The sequence below is a fragment of the Chiloscyllium punctatum genome, chromosome 14, assembly GCF_047496795.1.
Source record: "Chiloscyllium punctatum isolate Juve2018m chromosome 14, sChiPun1.3, whole genome shotgun sequence".
NCBI classification, from domain to species: domain Eukaryota; kingdom Metazoa; phylum Chordata; class Chondrichthyes; order Orectolobiformes; family Hemiscylliidae; genus Chiloscyllium; species Chiloscyllium punctatum.
The window spans coordinates 17,563,792-17,579,033 of record NC_092752.1 but is presented as its reverse complement, the minus strand read 5'-3'; the positions used below and the strand labels follow the sequence as shown (position 1 = coordinate 17,579,033).

At 41.2% G+C, this 15,242-nt stretch overlaps 1 protein-coding gene across 2 annotated transcripts; it reads left to right on the top strand.

The window, feature by feature from the left end:
* The first annotated feature begins 222 nt into the window (after positions 1–222).
* Positions 223–5,434, top strand: hopx (HOP homeobox). Of its 2 annotated transcripts, none has more exons than XM_072583989.1 (3): positions 223–243; positions 661–843; positions 4,463–5,434. In XM_072583989.1, the coding sequence occupies exons 1-3, from the start codon at positions 238–240 to the stop codon at positions 4,538–4,540; spliced, it is 267 nt and encodes an 88-aa protein (XP_072440090.1). In that variant the 5' UTR covers positions 223–237; the 3' UTR covers positions 4,541–5,434. The 2 variants fall into 2 exon arrangements, with proteins under 2 accessions (XP_072440090.1, XP_072440091.1); XM_072583990.1 differs by lacking the exon at positions 223–243 and adding an exon at positions 288–388.
* The last annotated feature ends 9,808 nt before the right edge of the window (positions 5,435–15,242 follow it).

Below are 15,242 nucleotides of genomic sequence, written 5' to 3'. Positions count from 1 at the left end.
ATTGTATAATTTCTAATGGATGAGGTCCAATCTCTGATGAACCTGACTTCGCTCTCAAATTTGCTACCTGTGGTGCCGAGTTGTGCTCTAAGCTAGCTCCCCCTCACCCCATTCAATGTTGTATTGAAGCTTTGCAACAAACAAAAAAGTTTTGCCTGGTAACCGGAACGATCTGGGAATAGCTGAGGGAACTGTAGTCCTCTGCTATTGGCTTCTCTCGTGCTCTAGCAACGTGAAATGAAGGCAGTCGGTTTTTGTTTAATTGGGATGCAAATTTTGAACCAATTAACTTGTTCCGTGTCTGGACACTCTACAATATAGATTCCCACTCTGCTTGTTGTTATTATTGGGAAGGGTGGTTAACTGCGGAATTAAGCGGCAGAGCCAGGTAGCTGTAATTTAATATGTGCCTGTGAGATTCCGCCAGTAGTTTCTGGGTGGGTTTCAGGTTGGCTTCCCATGTCTCTCAATAAACACACACACACACACACACACACACACACACACGATATGAAGTATTTCGCCAGGTTGTGATAATTGTTAGTGTGGAGACTTGTCGCCAGACAGAGGCAGTCGGTGCTTTTGCTTTTAGGGCGGTGTCATCTGCTCAGTAAATACTCATCAGGGTGCAACCTTCCCCCTCTCTGTTCCCGTTCACAGACAGCCCCGATGGAGCAGCAAGGAGCAGGCACTGGTTCTGGACCCGCTTCCGCGGGAACTATGGACCTGAAAGAGGATCAGGTTCAACTGCTGGAGGAGACCTTCACCCGAATGAGGCAGCCAGACTCCTCGACCGTGATGCTGATTTCGGCGGAGACTGGCCTATCGGAGAAGGAGACAGCGGTAAGTGAACAGTCACTTCAAAATCCCATGGAGGGGGAGTGCTGGAAGTTCCCAATTAATCCAAGTCGAATACAGTTGGCTGTCTGTCCACCAACTTTTCTAGTAAACCTTTTCTAGCCTGAATTTTCATATTCAGTATTTAATTGGTCGATTAGATTATTGGTTGGCCAGTTTTAATTATTGGTCTTTAGAATCAACTTTTTTTTAAAAATCAACTATTTTCTTTCCCCAGTGAGTTTGAGTTTGGGATCTCGCACATTTTAAAGGATATTAGTGAACCATATTGGGGATGGGGGATCTTAAGATAACAGAAGTGGTCACAGAGCTTCCCCTAGGGAATCTTTTATATTCCAGATGGTTTATATAATCTGCCCTAGTGCATATCGAACCCATGTCCCCAGAACAAATCTAATGCTGATCGTGCTTTTTGTCTAACTTTGCATTCCTCGCTCTGTTCTATCGCTCTATAATCTCTATATGATATGCCTGTGCAAAACAGAACTTTTCACTGTGTACCTAGGTACAAGTGACAATAATATCCAATCCAATCAAAACAAAGCATTAGCTTCGGCTTCTAGATAGCTATTCCAGGGACTTTACCCATTTCACCACAACCTCTCCATTCCTTTTGAATTGTCAGATTTTTTTTTTACAGGAAGTTAAGCTTTAGCTCAGAATTGGTGGATACCAGGAACAATAAAATATCATGTTAAGTTTATTAAAACTCTCTTTCTAATATTCGAAAAAAATATTGGAGGTGAGGGAGAACTGACCAGGTCAGAGGTGGATAGTTTTGTGGTGATCTCAAGGAATGTGTCTTAGCCACATTTGGCTCAATGAAGTGGTCCCATTCTGCAAGACTCTAGCAAGACCAGCATTTGTTGCCTGTTTTTTTTTGCAAAAACATACTTGATTCACTTTTTTGGAAAAAAAGCATGCACAGTTACTAAAGATTTTTGTATAGTCGTTGCACATGAATATTCAGCAAACATTTGAGATTTGGTATTTCCTGCAGTTGAGGGGAAAAAAAACAAGGCACTTCTAATTATCCATTGAACTGAGTGACTTGCTAGGATTCAGGAGGCAGTTGCAAATCCATCACGTTGATATGGTTTTGGAGTCATTTGCAGGCCAGATCAGGTAAAGATGGCAGATATGCTTTCTTAAAATATGTTAGTAAATCAGATTTTTTTTAACAGCAATCAATAAGTGTTTATTGCTGAGGCAACTTTAAATCTGAGTTGTGAATCAATTGCTTTAGTGGGATTTGAACCCATAGGCCTTTACCACTCAGAACATCAGATGATGAATTCAGTGGCATTGTTCTATGCCACCTTTTTTTTTGTTCTAGCTGGTGTTCTTAAAACCATTGCTTACTATTAAGGTAAACTATTGCCCACAGTCTACAAAACCTGCATGGCATTTATGATTTGTAGCATCAAAGGAAGCCACCTTACTCAGAGGCCACTGTCAGTCCTCCAGTCAATCCCATTCCCTGTAACCCTGAAAGTTCACTTTTCTTTTGACTTAATTGATTGTCTATTTCCACCACCTTTTTTGAAAGGCATCAAGTTCAATAGATTTGCTACACTAGACAAAGACACTTTCTCATTCCCCTGCAACTTCTAATCAAAACATTAAATCTGTAACTTAGTCCTTGAACCAATAGCTAATGGGAACAGTCCACCTCCATGCTGTCCCAGCCATCACCTAGGTCCCTTGAATGAACAAAAAAAAGCTGTAATTATCCAGCCATTGAATTTTAATACATCACTTTTTTAGTGGACAGGAAACTATAGATTGCAGGCCTGATGTTTACCAAAGTAGGTGTTCCAAGTAACTGAATCACCCCATAGGTGGCACCAGAGGCTTTATTGTGCATATACCTACCAGGATAAAATATCTTCAAATATCCATGAGAATAAAGTTCAGAAACCTTCATGAAAGTTGAGAGAATCAAGTTGTTTAGAAAGTCTTAATGGCATCAGTATTAGATCTGAGGAACAGAGAAGGAAACTCTTCCTTTTAGATAAATTGGCAGTGAGTTAGGCTAGTAAACAGACACCAGAAGTGATGCAGGGAAGTGGTTTATCCAAAGTGCCTCTGTGGTTCACCATAACAGCCAGGCTACCATAGTATATTATTTAATGGTAAACTATAGGGTATGCCCAGCTATTATTGATTCCTGTTTAAACAAATCAATGCCTTATTCATTCATGTTTTTAATTCCTGTTTAAACCAGTAAGTACCAGAATATATACCCTATATGGGAGTACTGTTCAGTCTTCACAAGGAATTGTCTGAACTGGGTTACAATATATTGTTCAATTTTAATTTTTGACATGCAAACAAATTAAGTCAATGGGCATTGATTGGATTAATGATTTTAAAATATATTTGAGAGATTTCACTATCAGATTTGTAATACCTATAGATGGATTCAACCATGCAATATTGTCAGAGACCAAGTGTGAACTATCCAATGACTCCGTTAAACCTGAATCTAACAGTAACATGAGCTGTCAATTGATCATAAATCATTTAATCCTCCTCCTGCAACACTTCTTCTCCACTGTTATCTAACTCTAAGGGATTGCACTCACCTGGTTCCATTTTTTTCTTTAATTTTTAACTACAAAATGAACCACAAAGGCTTATTTTCTGCTTCAGCACTGTTCTATCTGGTGTCTCTACAAAGGTCAATACTTGGCTCCCTCCAGTTTCACATCTACTGCACTTGTACAACATGATCCAAAAGCATAACATCCACTAGACAGGTGACAGCCAACTCTGCCTCACTGCCACCACCTTCCCTCCACTATCGATAAGTAGTTTGACTGCTTGTCTGACACCTAGTCCTACTTTGGGAGAAATTTCCCAAACTAAATATTAGCATGACTGAATCCTTACTTTTAATGATTATTTGAAGGTAATTATTTGATGCTAAACCAGATTGTTCTAAAACTTGATGTCATATTTGAGATCTTGATCATCTATTTGCACCATCACACCATATTCGCCAATTCTGCTGCCAGCTAAGATCATTTGATGCTGAAATCTTGATTCATACCTTTTTGGCTACTTCTGGACATATCTCTTTGCCGTGTTCCTGCCTAACTTCCTCCCTAGCCTATGTAGATAAGGACAGCTAAATCACTGCTACCCACTTCATAATTCTCACCATTCCCCATTCACCTATTGGACCTGCTGCTGACCTAACTAAATAATGCTTCCCTTTTTGCAATTTTCTGCCTTGTTTTCAAACCTCTGAAATTTAAAATGCCCTTTCTCCAATACCCTAATGACCTACAGTCCTCTGATCTAATTTCCTCTAATTCTTGGCACTTGAGCATCTTTTGACTTTTAAATGCTCCACTGTTTGATAGTTGAGTTTTCAGCTACATGGCACTATAAAAGCCCCTCCCACACTGTTTGCCTTGCTACTGCTTTGTTATTTCAGGGCATGCCTTAAAACTCCCCTCCAATAAGTCATTTGCCCTAAGATATCCTTCAATGGTTCAGTGTTAAATTTTGTTAGCTAATGCCCCTTGGATTGTTTTACTGTGTTAATGGTGCTTATGCTGTTTAGAGAGTAACTGTTTTGTTTGTGCCTCTTCAGCAATGGTTTAAGGAGCGCTATGCAAAGTGGAGACAGGCAGAAGGATTACCTCCAGAGTGTGGATCTGTCAAAGACTAAAGACTGGTAAACACTGCCATCACCATGGAGTCAATTCCACTATGCTGCAGGCTACTTTCATTTCACTGGCTATATCCAGCAGAAATGCCTCCTTGGTTAGGTTCTGAGCTTAATACCTCCTGTCAGTGACTTTGGTTTACTTTTGTGAATTCAAAGTATGTTTTGATTTAATTTTTGCATAGTTTGAGTCTCATTATTGTGGATGTACTCACTTACATTATATGCTAACTTCAATTTATTAATGTGATTAGAGAAGTAAATTTGTTTATTGGGTTTAAGTGCAATTATCAAATCATTTTATCTGAGACATTAAATAATATATAAATTGAAGACAAACATGCACTCCTTTTGTGCCCTTTAAATAAAAAGCTTATGTTTTCATTTGCCAAGTCTACTTTGTTCAGCAACAGATTATTTGTCACCAAAGACCTACCTCTGGAAGAGTGGTGGAATTGGAAAGGAATGGATCCATGAGGTTAACACTCGAACAGTTCTAAATGAATGATTTGTCAAAGCCTGTGTAAAATGAGTGCTTCATCTATATATTTCTGGCTGGAAAGGCAGGGGATGCATGCTCTATTAATGACATTTGAGTTGTTAATTTATAAGTCTCTTCTGTGTACTAAAACTTGGCTGGCATATCCAGCAGGCTGTGAAGTGTGTGTTTTAAGGGGACATTGGGCCTGGTGAATGAGTTTGTTCTGTCTCAACAGTTGGATTCAGTAGTAGGATCAGAACTATTTGGGAGCTTGTCCCATCTTTGCCAGTGTTTGGTAAATGTGGCACAAACTAATCCTGTAGAACGTAGATGTTCTATCTTGGTGTGACCGCTTGAAGAATTCTTCAACTTTGCCTCTTCAAATGTATTCCATTAAACTTTTCAAGGAAAACTAAGTTTGAGTGCTGATCCCTTCCTGCCGTCTGATATTTGTAGGATGTTGCTGCAGGAATTGACTGCTATGCTGTAATGAGACTGTGTGCTCAGCAGATTCCCTACAAAAAATGCATATTAGAACTCAAGGTACACTATTTAACTCCCAGTAATTACTTTGTGTGGTTCTAATGGCATTGAATTGTACCCACAATGGGGAAATGGAAGTCACTGCTTTTGACCACACTGTTGAAATACTTAGCTATTTCCTGCAGTGAACTTGCTGGAAGTCCCTTCGGGCCCTTAGACATCTACCCTAACACCCGCAAATGAGCGAGTACATCAAATAACAATGGTAAGTACAGACAAACTGATGTTTCTCTTCTGTTGCCTCTTGAGATTGAAGAGTGTTTATCAAAGGAAGCAGTAATTTAGAACAGGACTTCCATATGCACTTGTTGTAAATCATTGAATCCCTCCAATGCAGATAAGACCATCTGGCCTATCAAGTCTGCACTGACCCTTTGAAGAGAATCCAACCCAATCCCTGCATTAATCATGACCAATCCACCTAATCTGCCCATCCTTGGACTGTGGGAGGAAACTAGAGCACCCAGTGCAAACCCTGCAGATGTGGGGAGAACGTGCAAATTCTGCACAGTCAGTCACCCAAGATTGAAACTGATCCTGGGTCTCTGGTGCTGTAAAGCAGCTGTGCTAACCACTGTGCCACCTTGTTAATGAATCCTTACTGAATATACAACAAAATTATCCATTTTGGTGACAGAGGTTCTGAACCAGATGTAAGCCTTCAGAAAAGAGTTAACTGACACACACCTGCCCAATTGCACCTACTGCTGCGCCTTCCCCAAAGATTTCAACTGAAGTAAGAAGGACCAGATGTCTCAGGAAAGGTTGTCTACCTTCCATTGTTTGCTGTTTTTTATTGTGAACTCTTATAAAAGACAGAGGCATTGAAAAGCATGGAATCTATGGTACAGTGCATGTTGGTTAATAAGTGGAAGAAAGAATTATGGTGCTCACTCAAAATCCAAGCCAAATTCTGCTGGTAAGTATTCAGATAAAATGATGCCCAAATGTTGGGATTTTGTTTGAATTTGACAGGAAGTAAATGAGATTTGGAACTTAAAGCAGGAGAAACCTCTGTTAAGGAGTTTGTGAAATCCCCATTTTTATGGAAAGTGATAGAGGCACAGAATTCTTAACATTGAGGCTTTATGGTCCATTTCAGAACACAGGAGTTGGCCATGTTGTTGAGAGTCTGGAGTCATTATGTAGGCCAAGCCAGGAATGATGGTTCATTCATTTATTTGTGGGAAGAAAATCAAAGTCTTTGTCAGAAACAAGAGAAACTCAGCAGGTCTTATAGGGAGAAAACTGTTAAATGTTTGTCAATGGATCACTGAACTTGAAACATTATGTATTTGCAAGTGTTGGGTTAGGATAGAGGATGTGACCCCGAGATTCTTTTTAGTGAATTCATAGCAGGAACAACTGAGTGTTTCACCAAGCATCGCTGAGGCATTAGTGTGTGAGTATAACTTGATGCATTCTGTACAACTCTGAAGGTAATTACTGAGAGTTAAGTAGTTCTGAAGAAGGGTCACTAGACTCAATGTGTTCTCTCCACAGATGCTCTCACACCTGCTGATTTTCACCAGCACTGTTTCAGATTTCTGGGATCTGTAGTCCTATTTTTATCTCTTTACCTGAATCTGTTAGCTTCATATTCCTGACAAGCTTTTACTTCCAGATTTATTTGGTTAATTTAGTTAAATTCCTTTGCTTCCACTGTGGGCTGTGAACTCTTATATCCAGATCATTACTCCCAGTTAGTAACTCAGTAACATAACCATCATGTGGTCATATCCCTGAGCTGTTACCATTGAATATTATATTGGATATTGGGACTGAAAGAAGCGGTGATGAATGGATATGGAAGTTGGGTGTTAAGGATGATAACTATTTTGCTTGCATGGTGACAGTTTGCTTCTAAGTATTTCTAATCACTTTAAGGAGTGAATTGCATTAATCTGGATTGAACACAACAAAATGCTTTCAAGCAGGTATGGATGTGCATTCCAGGTAATGGAGCACCTTATGATAATGAAGGTGTGATTAGTGTTCAGTGAAAGTGGAATCTACAGTCATGTATCCTGTTCAGCTCTACCTGGCTGTCACAATTGATTGGTAAGCTTCTGAGGCCTCAACATTTATTAAGCTTAAGGTATCATCTCAGTCTTTCACCACCCAAACCTCACCCTCCAGAGGGAAACCATCCTAAAACTAGAGGGGAAAGTAATTGAAAATGGGCCAGGGTTTGCGAATGACCAAAAACAGCCCTAGGAAATCTCAGGACAACATCACAGCTGAAGAACTTCAAAAGTGGCATTACCTTTTTGATGCAGAGGAATGAATGGCAGAGATGAAAGAAAGCTAGGTGTTTGATTACTTATTAAATATTAAAAGTAATAAGTTGATTAAGGAGAAACTGCAAAAGCAAAGTTAAGTCAGTAATCAAACCACAAACCCTCAGCTTTAAATAACTAGACAAGGTGATATATTGAGCAAAGGATTTAATGCAGTTCAAATTCAATCCATTCAATAACCATACACTTGAATCTGCACGAATGCTTAGTTTATTTTGTAAGTTATCACTGTATATCATATCGAAGTAAAATGGATACTAGTAACAGCGTTGGTTTGCTGGCTGGTATGTGGTTCAAAATGAGTGTAGGTTCAATTCCTGTTCCATCTGAGGTCGACTTGAGATACTGACTACTCACTCTGCCCGGAGTATGGGAGCAAAGTGCCAGTGACAAAAACTTAAAATAAAATTATGCAATCTTTGGTAGTAAAATGCATTTGCTATTTTTAAAAAATCTCTTTCACTTATTAGTGTGAACACCTTCTTGAACTTCCTCCATTCCTACATCCCAACTTTTGTGTAGATAGCCCATCACTTAAGGAACAGTTGGTTGATATTTTCTAATCAACTTCTTCAGAGATATTATAGGTCTCTAAACTGGGCCATCTACCTGAGATAGGGACACTACCACGGTGCTACAAGAGCACTAGGAACAGTTTACTTTCTCTTACTTTTGAGTCTTAGTCTTTTTAGCTTTCTTATTTATATTTTAATGTTTTGGAAAAGTTTAAAAAAAAACTTAAATACTGAAAAGTAGTAATATTGTACTATTATATTTCAGTAATGTTAATGATAAACTATCTACTAATCTCTGAGATACAATCCTCTCATTTAACCCAGATTAAAACAAACTCTAATTAAATGAAATAGTATTAAATTAAATTACAATCCAATTTAAATTTATCTTGACATTACATTACTCCACTTGCTGCACCTCCACCGAAGCAGAAGCAACAAGTTATTATGCCTGTATTTACTGGGCCTCATCCTCTGTGGGTCCCCAGACCACCACATATGGCCCTCAACTCTAAAGTCCCTAATTAGTACTGTTGATAGGTCCATGTCTATGTAATTTTGAAATGGCTGCCATGTCTTATAAAGTTGCTCTGTTCCATGGTGTACCATACTTGTCAAGTATTCTTGGGGGACATGCTGCATTACAAGTCTGTACCACCCTAAGACCTGGAGGTTTTTCTGATAATCCAGTTCATTAGAATGTTCTCTCTCTCGCACACTGTGTAAGAATGTTAAGTAACCTCTTCCTGTGCTTGCCCTAAGAGGGCAGATTTCAGTAGTCCCAAAAGAGATACAGGATCTTCCTTAACTTCAATTCCCAGGATCTTCTCCAGCTCATTCACTATGGCAACCCAGTATCCACAAATCTTGTAGCAGGTCCAAAAGCAATGTCAGGGTGCCTATGCTGATTTTTACATTTGGGACATTTCTTAAACTTTGCTAATCTCTCTGGTGCCATAAGGGCCCCAAGAAGGATCTTCAATTGCATAGCTTGTGCTTTATTGCATGTTGAAACTTTCTTTACATACCCTGCATACATCCTTCCATGTTTCTGATGCAATTTCTTCCCCTAACTCCTGATGTCATGAAGTCTGTCCATATTCCCCAAGGCACTATCTCTCTCTGCAGATGGTATATAGTACTAATTGATGAGAGCACTCTTCTCTCTATATATCTGACTCATAGGGCTGCTCCAAGACTGTGGTTGTCTTCTGTGTATATAATCCCTAACATTGGAAGTGTAGGAGAAGGTCCCTATTAGGAATCTTGTATTTCTGACTTAACTGGTTGGAAAAACATCAAGACTGCTCTCTCAAATCTCCGAACAGGAGATTCCCTTACCCTCCCAAGCTCTGAAGCTGGAGTCCATTGCCCCAGGTCTAAATCCTGGGGCTCCTACTAATGGGTTAAATGGCAAAGTCTTAAGCAAATTGCCCTCTCCTTACTGCATTATCCTCCATACTTTCACCATATTTATGATGATTGGGCTCTTACCGTATATAGCCTCAGCTCTTACCCTCCCCTTCACTGTTTTGCTCACACAGCATTGCCCTTTGATGAGAAGGGCAGTGCTTGTCACTGGCCACTCGGGTGTTTTTCCTATCTTCCTGGTGGTGGCAATTGAATAAAGAGTCGTGCACTTTGTGTCTTTCACTGTGTCTTACACACTGCACTTAGGCGGTAGTGTGGGAGTTTAATAAATAAATAAATAAATAAATAATAATAAAAAAATATAGCCTCAGCTCTCATCTTGTCCATAAAGGTAATGAGGGGATATTGTGCCTGTAAGGCCTCAACATCAAGCCATATCAACCTCAAGTTGTTACGCACCCAGTCACCTGTATATGACAGCAGGGTGCCTATGTGGTATCTCTTCAGATCTGGGAGGTCCACTACCCCACCCCCCCCAAGCCCACATATTCCGCGGAAGTTGCAGCTTGGTAAATTGAATGAGGGGTGTCTGGTACCAAATAAAGGATCCAAGCCAACCGATAAACCTCCATAGCACCTTTCTGGGGAACAACTACAGGAGCATCCTTATAGGATATAATAACCAAGGAAGAGCATTTATCTTAATCAAGACCATATGGCTGATATGGGTACCCCCTCCCACGGCTGCAAGTCATGCTTTATTCTCAAACAATTGTACAAAGTTAGCTCTGTACAGCTGACAGAAGGTAGGGAGGAATAAAAACTCCCAGATTGAGAAGACCTTTGTGACCACTGAAAAGAAAACTGCATTCTGTCCTCCAGCTTCAGTACTTCCACCAATTCCCCCCACGTGCATGACTTCTGACTTTGCAAAATTTATCCTGTATATTGAAAAACCACCAAATAATTTTTTGTATTGGCTGGGTATGGACTTTTCTGGATTATGCAGATGATGTCCTTCGGTTTCTGGCAAAAGAGTAATTTTTGTGTTTCCCCAATTCCCACCTTTGGTGCCACTATTTAAGGATCCTTTCAGATGGCTCAATTGCCAAGGTAAATAATAGTGGCAAGGGGGGACATTCCTGTAGGCTGCCTCTCCCCACAGTAAAATTGCTCAATTTGACACCATTTGTGATAACCACTGCCTTGGGGTCTCTCTATAACACTGCCACCCGCCTGGCCAAGGTCTGTCTAAGCCAAAGTGATCTAGAACAGCAGAGATGTGACCATTCCACCCAATCAAAAGTCTTTTCTGCAGCTAGGGACACCACCAAGCCTGGCATCTATCTCTGCTGCCATACTTGCACTATATTCAATACCCTCCTGATATTATTGGAAGACCTCCAGCCCTTGATGAAACGTGTCTGTCATCTTTTATAATAAAGGGCAACACCTTTTCCAAGTCTACACTCAACAATGAAATGGGTTGGTATGATGCACAATCCTTGGAGTTTTTCCCTTTCATTAAAATAAGGGCAATATTGGCCTCCCTAAGAGAGTGCATAAGGTGGTCCTGGAAACGGTTCAGCTAACCTGTATAAACTCCTTGTAAAACTCACTTGGAACCTGTCTAGACCAGGTGCCTTGCCACCACTCATACATCCTGTATCATCAGAAATGCATTTAAAAGGAAGGCCTGATTTGCATTTATACCAGGGAGGTCCAGGTTTTCAAAAAAGAATTCCATTCTCACGACTCCATCCCCGCAGCCCTCCGACCATATAACTCTGCAGAGAATTCCCAAAATCTGGCATTTATCTTTTTCAGCTTGCGAGTGATGTTGCCAGTTCTCTCCCTAACGGACACAATGGACCGTGGAGCACTTTTCGTCCTAACCGGATAAGCCAATCCATGTATTTGAACAGCCTTTGCAAAGGAGGCCCCTCTCTTTGCCGCTTGTGTGAGCCCTGAGTTCAGAGCAGTCCAGAGAGCCATACCCATTGTAACTTGACCACAGACGGTCTGTTTTAATATACCAACCTCAAGCCTCTGCTGCTGCTCTCCTCTCTGTGTCTTTCTCGTTGTTGAGTATGAAATAATCAGACCCCTTAAATATACCTTGGTGGTCTCCCAAAGCACCGCTGGATTACTGGCCGTACCCCAATTGATGCCCCAAAGAACCCTGAACTCCATTGTAATGTACTGTACAAAGGTGCCATCCTTCAACAGAAATGGATCCATGTGCCAATGCCATGTGTCTGTTCCACTACCCTTGGTCTTACCATCCAAGTACACTGTCGCATGGTCTGAAATAGTTATGTTCCCAATCCTGCAGGCCAAGTCCAACGAACCAACGGAACAAAGAACGTATCAATTCTTGTGTGGGTTAAAGTATAAGGTAAAATCCCTCCCATTAGGGGGAGACACCTCCACACATCCACTAGCCCAACTCCTTACACAAGTCCACTAACTGTCTAGATTGCAGAGGTGTACCCAGCAGACCCCTTGGCATCTTGTCTACCTCAGGGTACATGGATTAAAGTCTCCTCCTATAATCGTACAATGCACCTCAAGCGCCATAACTTTAGAAACAGCATCAATTAAAAGTTTGAGAGGATGCGCCGGGGACAGTAAACGTTCAGGATGCCATAATCGTCTCTGTGTATCAGAGCCTTGAGAATGATGAACCATCCATATTCATCCTTCATTTGATCTATAACATGAAATGGGAAGTTCCTCTGCTTTTGGAGTTGAAGGAGGAGAAGAATACTGTATTGTAGCCCCCCCCCCCCGCTGTAACTTCAGATGTTCCCTATCAGTTAAATGTGTCTCTTGCAACAGGGCGATATCAACCCTTCTTAAAATTTGAAAGTACCTTTTTCCTTTTAATGGGGGAGTGGCTCCCCCTTATATTCCAGGTGCACCACCTGAGCAGATCGCTTGCCATGACCGCACACTAAAGCCTGTGGTTCCCGAGCGGAAGAAGCCTATTCAATGTACGACAAGTGGAAAAAAAACCAGACTTTATCAAATCTAAAAACAATTCCGACAAACACTACTAGAACTCAGAAACTAACCACTACTCCTAACTTGAACAAATAACCACAAAAACCACAAATCTCCAGAGATCTCCCCCATCGCCCATAGGGGGCATTCACTCCCAACCTTATGGCCGTCCTGGCACCTTCCAGTTAAGGCCGTGCCCCAAACCCAGGCAATGGGAAAAAAAACGTTATTCACACTCTTGCAAGTTAACAATGGACGCCCTCTCCTCCCCCTCCATATTTCAATCCCACACATCTTTACACCAAAGAAGTAACCATCCTTCACAGAGAAAAACAGAACTGAAAAATAACAGGTAACTACCAAATGGATATAATGTGAAACAAACCAGATTTTACACCAAAGCAATGCGAAGCCGATAAGATCCAAGACCATGAAAGGGAAAAGAACAAAGAAAGCGAAGGTAACAAAAAATTATGCAATTGTCTGCACACATCTTTTCCTCTTTCCCCCTTGGTCCAAGTCTATTATTTCAGTGAGTTCACAAATTCGTTTGCTTTTTCCACCGATTCGAAGTTATAGACAGATCCACCATAATTAAAACATAGTATTGCCGGGGTCCTCAGAGAATATTGAATATTTAAGTTTCCTAATTTTTTTTCTGAACATCATCAAAAGTTGTCTTCTTATTATGGCCCAGAAATGTCTTGAAAAGACATTATCCATGAACCTTTATATACCAGAGCCTGTAGATCTTTTCCCAGTCTTCTAGATGTTTCTATTATTAATTGCTTTTCTTTATAGTGCTGAAATCACACTAGGACCTGGTGGGGCCGCTGATCTGTGCATCGTGATCCGGTTGGCCTGCTCCACACTCACTAGGCCTGACTCGATCTCCAGCCCCAGCAACTCTGGGAGCCACCTCTCAAGGAACTCAGCCAGGTTCTCGCCCTCCTCACGTTCTGGAAGACCCATGGCACGATAGATTTTTTTCTCCAACCTCGATTTTCGAGGTTGTCGACTGTTCCAGCAAGGCCTGAACCTGGCCTTCCAAGGTTTGGACCCACCCCTCGGAGTTCTCCATTGGGGTCTCCAAGGCCGCAGTCCTTTACTCAACTGCTTCCATGCATCAATGCCCAAAACTCCTGCTGATGCTTTGTCAGCACGGCAGTAATTGGTTCGAGCACCGGTTAGATTTTTTTCACGGAGCTTTGCAAACTCCATGAGTAGGTGCTGCTGCTCCACCGAGCTTAAAGACGCCACCACAGGAATCGAAGCGTCAGCTGTGCCAGACACAGCAGGGAATGCTGTGCCTGTCGCTCCCTTTCTTTTAGTCATCTTCATTTCGACTCCAGAGCTTCCAAATCCAAGTTTAAAGGGTGTGAGGTGCTCTGCCTGCTTTAAACTGAAAATTTTCCTTATGGGTGGCTAATGGAGGGAAAGGGGTAGGAGTCCACCTTGTCTGGGGTATGACACAGAGCCCAACACAGCAGACTTTTCAGACTGCCGTCATCTTGAATCTCCAGTCTTTTTCGCTTAACACCCGCTCACTGTAGTCTGAGGAAAATATGGAAGAACATAATTGCGAAGCAATTAGAGAACTGCAAGTATTATGGACTAGTTATAATGTGGAACATTTACTTAAACAATTATAGACTGGAATAGTCATGGAAAGGGCAAAGAGGGGCAAGAATTTCTATGTTGTGTTAAGGAGAATATTTCCAGTCCAATGAAAGCAAACGCGTTGCTAGACTTAGTTCTTGGGAATATGGTGGACAGTGGTCATTGTTGCAAATGATTTGGGTTGGTTATAAAAAAGCACAAGGAACAATCTAGGATCAGAATAACTAGCTCAGGCAAAGCCAACTTCAATGGGGGAAAGCATGGAGCATGGATCTTGCCTCGATTTAAATTGTAATCAAAGGGGGAGGATCAAAACTATAAATGAATACTGGTTGGCTTTAAAGAAGGGAGTTCAAGTACAGTCAAGACATATTTCCAAAAAGGGGAAGATAAACAATTCCAGAACTCACTGCATGGTGAAATTAGTAAAAACTGAACTGAAGCATGGCAGAATAGTGGTTCAGTGGTTAGCAATGCTGCCTCACAGTGCCAAGGACCCAGGTTCGATTCCACAGATGACTGTCTGTGTGGACTCCCCATGTCTGTGTGGGTTTCCTCCCAGAGTCCAATGATATGTGTTAGGTGGATTGGCTGTACTAAATTGCCCTGTAGGGTGTGGAGGCTAGGTGGGTTAGCCTTGGAAAATGTAGTTTATAGAGACAGAGTAGGGGATTGGGCCAAGTTGGAATGCTCTTCAGAGAGTTAGTATGGGCCAAATGGCCTGCTTCCACAGTGCAGGAATTCTAAGCTTGTTTTGGTTAGATGTAGGTGGATGATAGAACCAGGCTAATTATAGATAGTTCAGAGGGGAATGGAGAAAGCAAGTATGTGAAGAAACTAACATTTAACCTAAAAAAGGGGAATCCAAC

Bases quoted from the DNA above. Each gene is read 5' to 3' on its own strand.
- hopx (XM_072583989.1), top strand. The intron at 844-4,462 runs GTAAGTGAACAG...GTGCCTCTTCAG, and splicing joins TATCGGAGAAGGAGACAGCG to CAATGGTTTAAGGAGCGCTA.